At 53.8% G+C, this 9083-nt stretch overlaps 1 protein-coding gene across 2 annotated transcripts in view; it reads left to right on the forward strand.

Annotated features, from left to right (window-relative positions):
* Window positions 1–8247, forward strand: part of RASSF4 (Ras association domain family member 4) — a 31499-nt gene extending 23252 nt beyond the window's left edge. For both annotated transcript variants that reach the window (XM_039233707.1, XM_039233708.1), the window contains exons 7-11: window positions 3389–3490; window positions 3778–3829; window positions 4389–4510; window positions 5344–5441; window positions 6712–8247. In XM_039233707.1, coding sequence (XP_039089638.1) covers window positions 3389–3490; window positions 3778–3829; window positions 4389–4510; window positions 5344–5441; window positions 6712–6772 — 435 coding nt within the window. In that variant the 3' untranslated portion in view covers window positions 6773–8247. The remainder of the gene's footprint in view (window positions 1–3388; window positions 3491–3777; window positions 3830–4388; window positions 4511–5343; window positions 5442–6711) is intronic.
* The last annotated feature ends 836 nt before the right edge of the window (window positions 8248–9083 follow it).

Here is a 9083-nt window from a genome sequence, read left to right on the forward strand (position 1 = left end):
GGGCCTTCTGTAAGCCAGGCCGCACAGAAGTCTTGTCAGAGTCCATGGCCCTGTGGACTGGTGTGGTCGTATCTGTGTCCTCATGAGGAGATGGGCTCAGGAGGAGAAAGAACTTGCCCAAAGTCACATCGAAGTAGCATTCAAAAAAAGTGACCCCAAAGCCTGTATATTTCTTTTCTTTCTTTTTTTTTTTCTTTTCACCACATACTCACTGTCAATGCATTTTTGTAAGTTGCAAGGATTTTTGGAAAGTAATACCATGTTTTCGTCTAATTAGGCAGTTTTCCATGAGGTTTCCACCAGAGCTCAGTTGATGGTTTTGTGGGAACACGATGTGCTGCTGGCATTCTTGCAGGGCAGATTAGCCGCCTCGGTTGAGGTGTGCCCAGGGGCGCGTGCTTCTGTGTCCCAGAGAAGTTGCCCTGCTCCTGGTTCCCAGCCCTTAGCCTTTTGTCCGGGTGCGCATTGTACTGACCTTAGGAAAAGATCTCCTTCCCCAGATGACATCAGTCCCTAAACAAACTGAAGTGTAAAAGGAGAAGTTGATTGTTTCTATAAATGGCATGCATGGCAGTGTGGGTGAGGCCCCGGATGGAGTGTCCTGTAACAGGGCCACATCCTGCAGTGCTGGGAAATGGAAGCAGGGGTTTCCAGCTGAGGCAGCTGCCCGTCTTGATAGACAATGACTCAGGGGAGGGGGAGGGGGCCTGGCAAAGGCAACTCTCGGGGTCAGACCTCAAGAACAGTTACCCAGGTGAGGCCTACCAGGAGCCACTCAAGTGCTCTTGGGGCAGCCTGGACTTCGGGGTGAAGAATTCAGCAAGGCAAGTGCTGTCAGGACCCACCTTCTGCTCTGTGCTGGGTTGGCGTGAGTGCTCAGGAGTGACAATAGGTTATCTTTGCTGAGTGCAGGAAAGCCCAGGACTATTTGAGAGTAGAGTTTCCTGACAAGGCAGGGGAGGCAGGGCTGAAGTTAAGCAGAGATTAAGAATGGTTTGGATTAGCCAAAGGCCCCACAGTCTGGCCTGGATAGTCTTTAAATCTTAATCCAAAGGAGGTTAGTCCATAAAGCGTTATGAAAGCGTATTAGATATTTATATGCTATTTTAAGGAATTATTCAAAAATGTTAAATATTTACATGGGATTAGGCTCTTTGTATTTCTATGTTCCTAAAAGAGGAACCTTTTGATCCATGACTCAGGGTACCAAGTAGTGGGGTTTATCTCCAGTACATTTACCCCCTCCTAAGAGAGAGTTACTCATCTCTAAGAGGTGTGTCTGGCACATTAAACCGTATTTTAGTCATCGCAAATGTCCCAGAGACATGGACATCTGAGCACTCTGTTTCCTTGGAAATGCACAGAAATGAACAGTGAGAGCTTTTATCACAGCCCATTGGAGCTGCCCTGGCCAGAAGGGCTCCTCAGCCAGCCCGACACTCAACACACTAGCCTGGAACCCACTCAGGGCAGCTCTTTGCCCTAGTGACAGATTTATCTACAGAAGGTGGGTCCATTCTTCTAGGCAAACTGACTAAATCCCAGGACATGAGCTAGTATCTTAAGTATGTTGATTCCCATCCCCCGGCTGAGTAAAGGGCTCGCCTTCCCTCATCTTACTTAGAATCCATTCCGAATCCGTATCCTTGTATCCTTAGAAATCGACAAAGTACGTGAGTCACAGGCAGCAATTAGAGAAAATAAATTCCTAGAATTGACTCCCTGAGGTTAGTCTGGGTTTTCTTTCTTAGGATCACACACTAGTACTTCACTCAATCATTTTCCAAAACTATTCTGATTCACAGTAATGTTGGTATGATTTCCAGACTGGGTTAAACTTGCCCTGGGCTGTGCTTTGCCCTGGGCTGTTGGATTCAAAGGTGTTCTGCCAGAGAGAAACCTCTGTGGTTAGAGAGGCAAAGCAGCACTGGGAGCTCTGTTCCTACGTGGAGCTGGTCAGTATCCTCGTGAGAAAAGGTGTCAGGCAGAAGAAGAGTACTAACAACATCTGGTTGACAAGACCTTTCTTCTTGAAATGGCCTAACTCCTTCAGTCCGTATTTCTTGGGGACTGAAAGCCTACTGTGGCGTTCTGTATCTCCCAGAGTCATTCTACGTCTTAACTATGAAGGAGGCAGGTCTGGACTTGAGTCTGACCCTGGTGCTTGGGGACACTGAGCAAGTCCTTCATATACACCTGAGCCCCAGTTACATCCAGGGGAAGGCAGACTAGGACCGCAGAGGAGAAATGTGCACATTTGAGTTTGGTTTTGGAAGGCAAGGAAGAGCTCACCTCGGGGGAGTGAGTCTCACAGGGAGGCCCTAAAGCAGGGGCTTTCCAAAGGCTCTGCCCTTTCTAGATGGGTGACCTTGACAAGCTACTTGACCTCTCCAAGCTTCCACATCCTTTCTTAAAAGGGGGACTAGTGACAGGTACTTCGAAAAGCTGTGGTAAGGAGCCAATCAAAGATTTGGGGTGAAACGTTCAGCAGGTCTATAACCTGCCTAGTGCTCACTGAGGACTATTAAGCCTCAGGCGATGCCCTCGTTGACTGGATATAAGATGTCTCATAGGCAAAGGCAAGGAACATAATGTGAAGTGTCCGTGTGGCTGGACCACAGGGAGTTAGGGAGAGAATCATCATATCACACGTGTGAACAATGAAGAGCTGCAATGGTATTGTTTAGGCCATGGGAAGCCTTCAGAGACTTTTAACAAGAACTGTGCTAGAAGACAGTGCTTCTCAAATTGTATTGTATGGAGAGCATCACCTGGTGGTTTCCTCAAAATACAGGTTCTGATTCAGGAGTCTGGGGCTGGGAGCCAAGACTCTACGCTAATGCAGCTGGTCTGGAACATACAGAGCTGCGAGGTTTTTGAAAGGTTGTTCCTTTGGGCAGCAGGGTGGAGCATGGATGGAAAGTGCTGAGATTGGAAGGGAAAAGGTGGCACTCATACAGTGTAGACTGACAGCCTCACCTGGGGCACCACTGAGAGCAGGGGAAGGAGCGGACGGATTTGAAAACTTTCTGTCTTAGAATCAGCAGACACTTGGCAATTTGACGCAGAGAAAGAGTGAGAAGGAGACTGGTCCCCCCACATCCCCTGTGAAGTACTTCCGTGGGACTGGCTCCTAAGATCAGACAGCTTGGCCCAGATCGCTCCAGAAGCAGCTTTCTTACAGTCCTCTGCTGCCACAGCTTCCCCAAGTGCATCCAGATGTGGGCACGGCTGTGTGGGGACCTGTGATTGGACAAGCACAGGTGTTCCCACAGCCCAGGTCCACCTGTCACTCTGGACCACTGGCTGACAGCGTGCCCCAGACCCTGCCTGATGTCAGTTCCATGTCCCCCTGGCCCTGCCTCGAACTCTCCGCCTCCCTCTACAGACCTCAGTGTTCACTCCTGCCTATGGCTCCGTGACCAACGTGAGGGTCAACAGCACCATGACAACCCTGCACGTGCTCACCCTGCTGCTGAACAAGTTCCGAGTAAGTCTGGCCATGAGTGGCCTTGGCCCGGGGATGCTGGTGGGCCTGCTGTTTTGTTGGAGGAGGGGGCTGGCAAAGGCTGGGGAAACTGCCCATAGTTCCTGGGTAGAAGGTCTAGCAAGGTGTCCTGGGCTGAAGCAGCATCTCTGGGATTTAGAGCAAAGAGAGGGGAGGATCCTTGGGGACTCCTGTGTGTAGCACTAGGGGTGTGGTTCCTGCCAGGGATCCCTGTCTGTCTGTCTTGTCCCAGAAAGCCCTGCTCTGACTTCCTGTCACTGCCTGTACAGGTGGAAAATGGCCCCAGTGAGTTTGCGCTCTACATTGTTCACGAGTCTGGGGGTAAGTGTCCGCTTGTGCTTCCAGGTCATGAAAACAAAAGTCGCTGTCCATCTGGCAGTCTCGCTGGCCATGCTCCTTCCCTGAGGGCCATGCTGCTTGGGCAGGGGGCCACCACGAATGCCTCTGCCAGGCCCAAACCCAGGCACACTTGCTACCCCTCAGAATCCCACCAAAGCCACAAGGGAAGCCACCGTCTCCAGCCTCACTCAATTGGGAGGGGTTGGAGGGTGCACATCAGGGTCTGTGTGTTGGAGCTGAAGGCCTTCACCCCCCACCCCACTCCCAAGTACGTCTGCAGAACCCACATGGCCCTCTGCACAGCAGTGGCCTCCCTATGGCCTGTCTCCCCTCTCTTCTTCTTCCTCAGCTCCTGTTCCTCTCTGACCTGGGTCTCTGCTGCGGGCCGCAGCCACACATCATTCAGGGCACCCTTCTCTTCAAAGCCTGGAGAAGGTTCCCGGGCCCCAACGGACATCCATTTTCTACCACATTCCCAGCCTGGCACAAACAGGGGCAGTCCTAATGCCCCATGAATTTTGTAAACTGCCTTCTCTTTCAGAGCGAACAAAATTAAAAGACTGTGAGTACCCACTGATTTCCAGAATCCTGCACGGGCCGTGTGAGAAGATCGCCAGGATGTTCCTGATGGAAGCCGACCTGGGCGAGGAGGTCCCCCACGATGTGAGTCGGGGCTGAGGCTCAGGGAGGCCTGCTCCTGAAGCAGGGGCTGGTTGACAGCATGGGGGCCCCCGAGGGCTCTGAAGGGCACCTTGGCCAGAGCCCTCCCGAGGGATGTCTCCAGGGGCCACACAGCTGTCGTGAAGGCCCCCGAGCCTGGCAGAGTGAGGGCGCCAGCTCTCCCTCCTCCTGTCAGTGACCGCCAGCTCTAACAGCAGGCCTAGGGGAAAGAGGAAGTTGGGTCCTAGAAAAGCATAGCTTGTGCTTTTCTCCTAGGCAAGTAGAACCTCTTCCTTCATTAGATTGTGTTTAGTTATTATGTTAAAGACCTACACAAGGGCTCCTTAACTAGGGCCTACCCAGGGTGGCTAACTCTTACCACAGCCTGAGTCCTAGGCTAGGAGTGAGCACATTGCCAAACTCCCCTACACAGAAAAGGCCTATAGGGTTTGGACCCAAGGCGAAGGCTGGTGACCATTCACAGACTAGTGCAGCTTCATTCCACGGATAGAAACAGTGGTGTTCCCAGCACCCCCCACCCCCACCCCAGAAAACACTCTGCGTGGCCCTGCTCTCTATTGAATAATTTTCCTAATATCCAGCTTCATCTTTCCTCCCTGGGATGATAGTGGCCCATGAGGTAATAATGGGCCCATATGTCCTCCATCCTTGTACAGACAGAGTGCTGGGGGGGGGGGGGGGAGTGCGGGGGAAGGGCAGCCACTTCCTTAGCTACAAGACATCGCTGGATTGGCTGCTGTGGAAGCCACCAGGAAAAGCAAACACACTTTTGGCTTCTAATTGAAAGCACGTTCAAATGTTCTTGGATTTTCTAGGTCGCTCAGTACATTAAATTTGAAATGCCGGTGCTGGACAGTTTTGTTGAAAAATTAAAAGAAGAGGAGGAAAGAGAAATAATCAAACTGACCATGAAGTAAGCAGCCCAGAAGGAGCCAGTCGCGGGCCCCACACATCAGGCTGGTGTGCAGGGCAGAGCACTCCCCGGGAGAGCTCTCCCCACCCCTGCCAGCCCTGGCTCCCCAGCGCCTCCCTCTGGCCCCCTGCTCAGTGTTGACACCAAGCTGGGGTGACAGCCTGCCGGGATGGCAGAAGGCGGTGCAAGCCGCCGCCGTCTGGCCTCAGCACCTCACCAACATGCGAATGACCCGGCTGTTGAAACTGAGCGGGAGCGTCAGGCAGGAGCGCGGGTGGGCACTGGACGGGGGTAACAAGCTCTTCTGGTGACACAGCCCTGTAGGGGCAACCGGGAAGAAGGCCCTGCTCGGGGCACATTCAGCCTGGTCTGCGTCTTTCGTGCTGGTGGGGCCTCTGAGCCTGCCAGAAAGCGGCGGCTGTTGGAACTTTCTCTATCAGTTCAGTGGGGGACCCGTCCAGTGGAAAGTGGCAGGTATCACCTGCTGGCTCCTGGGGAGGCTACATCAAGGCCCAGCTGGGTGAGGTTAGTCAAGTCACACAGCCCGGTGGCTGGTCTGTCCCTCTGCAGTGTGGAGGGTGGGGCAGGGAGAGCATGTGGGGCATCAGCCAGAGCTGGAGTCTAACAACCCCCCCCCCCCCGCCATTTAGGAAGGGAAGGAGGGAGTCTGCTCACAGCGAGGGCCTGCAGTGGAGGGACTGGTTTGGATTTCAGTTGCCGGCTGAGTGATTTTTGGAAAGCCACGGCCCTCCCCACGCCCCGCAGACTTCCGTCCACGCAGTGAGGCCTCACTCAGGCAGTCAGCCGTGCAGTCTGCAGTGTCGCTGAAGGGTTTTGGAGCTGGAAGGGGACCTGGGGGCCACCTGGGCAGGCTATTCAGTGCACAGAGAGGAAGTGGAGGCCTGATGTGAGGAAGGTTGCAACACAGATCATTGACAAGGCTGGGCTTGAGCACGGGCTTCCTGATCCCTGCACTGCCACCCTGTCCACCCCAACATGCCCCTTTCTGTACTGGGGAATCTTCGGAAAGGAACAGCGCACTCTGCTTTTGAAGCCTACCAGGGTGTGCAGCCCCATCTGACTGCTCCGCTAAGCCAGCCGTCTTGCAGGGCGTGGGCCTGGCTCCTCTCTCTCCTTGGTGGAGGAGAGATGGTGGCTGGTAACCAGCCGTGGGTCTCCTGGCCCAGGCACCTGTGTGCTCCCTCGCTCTTCTCTCCTCTCCCTGTGTCCTCCCTTGTCAGTGAGTCCCCATGGCTGTGTCTCCCTCCAGGTTCCAAGCCCTGCGTCTGACGATGCTGCAGCGCCTGGAGCAGCTGGTGGAGGCCGAGTAGCCAGTCGGCACCAGCCTCTTCCGAAGCCCCCCACGGCCGGTGCGCACTGAGTGTGGGCGGCCGGGCCCTGATCGGTCGCATTGACTGAGAGCCACCAGCTGAGGAGTCTAGCACACGTGCTTCTACATGTCCACCTGCCTGAGCACCATAAGTCCTGTGCCCCTGGATCCGGGCTCCACGCCGAGTACTCACAGGGCCCAGAGCCAGGCCTGAGGAGCCAAGAATTTGCTGGGTGGGGTCTCTGTGCCAGGCCTGTCTGTGCAGTACTGAGCCCTGACACTGTGGCACTGGTCAGAGTATGACTGGACATGGTGGCCGGTCCTGTTCAGGCCGCACCTCTCTTGCTCAGGAAAGCAGTGCCCGATAGAGCCCTTAAGATGTGCGCTCTGTCCACTTCCCTGTGCCTGGCCCAGAGTTTGTGCACAGCCACAAGCCCCCGGCCTCCTCATCCACGTGACCCAACGAGATCTCCATCTGCCCTCACCTCATCAGCTCAGGACTTTGCTGGGCAAAGCAGGGGCTGCTAGCAGATATGGGATATGCCTTGCATCCGGCCACCACTTCCCCATGGCATTCCCGGCCACCAAGCCTTTGATGCTACCCCACAAGCCTCATGCAGCCTAGCACCCTGGCAGCAGAGGTCAGCCCAGGAATAAGACCATGGGTATCCCATCTTCTCTCTGCAGCACTCACTCTTAACATCCACGGTGAGACCTGAAGGAATTCTTATAAGGAGCTTGCTACAGGAAACACGTCACTTTGATCACGTGGAGGAGGTGGCCAACATGGCACTGGAAGAGTGCCAGCCTGTGTGGAGCAGAGGCCAGGGGCTGTGCAGGGGGTGGCTGAGAGGTGGGCTCAGGAAGGCAATGGCTCGTCCCCATCGTGCTATCCCATGGATACCTGTGTGTCTCCTGCCCTTTCTGGTCTTCTTCCTCCACTCTCTACGCTTCTCGTCAAAGGGGCACAACGAGAAGAAATGTGTATTTGGAAGGGAAAGGGCTTTGAATTCCCCGGGGCCAGAACAATTTGGGTTTGTCAGCTGATGGAGAATTTCTGGAATGAACGAGAAGGCCTATGCAAAACTATGCAACAGTTTACATTGGTCATGTGAAGTGTTTGTCCAAAACAGAGCAAGTTAAAGACCAAATTCTTATCCCACTGGGGCCTGTGGATAGTAGATTTAAAGAGAAGAACTATATAGTCTTCCAGATATAAGAGAGAGCCCAGCTCTACTCCATGCAAGGGCTTCTTACTGGTGCCCATAAAGAGCAGAGCTTGGGAGCAGCCTCGTCATGTGGATCCACTGTTCAGGGCCAGCTTCTTGCCAGGGTTGCCCTGACCTAGCTCTGTCGTCCCAGAGACACACAGAGATGCCCCAGGGAGAGCCCCTGTGGTTTCAGTCATCTCTGCTCTCCTTTGGCAACACAATTTCAGAGGTGCTCAATAAAGGTGTGCTGAAGTGACGGAGTTAAGACCAAGCCTTCTTTTTGTGGTGCATGTCCACCCTAACTCCCTGCTCGAACCTCTGAAATTTTATCCTACAATACGTGTGGCTAAATTTGGCAAAAGAGCCAAAGCTGAGGGACAGCCCGCTGCTCTAGACCCCAGCGTGACTCCTTCATGTCAGCACATGACTGGTGTGGGGCCTGAGGACAGAGGCAGCCAAAGGGCACAGAGGAAGAATCACTGGTAGGGGACCGTGGGCAGCCTGAATGATAAGCAATAGGGCCACCCTGATTCACAGAATCTTGGTATCAGGAGGACCATAGGAATCTTCCAGGCAGGGGCTCAGATGGGAGGGTAGCATCCCTACCTAAGACAGGGTAGAAAACAAATCAAACAGGCTTCCCCGAGGGCGTTCTACTCCCCAACCCATATTTATAAGCTCAGGTCTAGGACCACTGCCAATCCATTGTTCAGCAGTAACTGTGCCAGGCTTGTGCTCAGCCCTGGAGGGACAAAGACAGAGCCCCAGTTCTCCTCAGTGGGAGGTGTTCAGGGGTATCCTCAATTGGAGAAGCAAGCTGGAAACTCAGGAGGGTCAGGGGACCAGCGGAGCTGGACCAGAGAGGATAGGGCTGATGTATGCCCCTGGAAGGAGGCCTGAGGCTGAGCCCAGGTTGAAGTACGTGGCATTCCAGCCCGAGAGACACCTGCCAGCTCCGAAGAAAGACAAAGCCCCGCACAGGGGAAGCCATTGGATCAGGAGACCTTGTGAAAGCACTCAGTGGTTTTATTTTATAGTTTTTTGGTGTTTGGGATTTTTTTTTTTTTTTGCAATTGTTACAATATTGCTTAAGACCTGCCT

Source organism: Hyaena hyaena, unplaced genomic scaffold (assembly GCF_003009895.1).
Source record: "Hyaena hyaena isolate Hyena2069 unplaced genomic scaffold, ASM300989v1 scaffold_78, whole genome shotgun sequence".
Taxonomy (NCBI): Eukaryota; Metazoa; Chordata; class Mammalia; order Carnivora; family Hyaenidae; genus Hyaena; species Hyaena hyaena.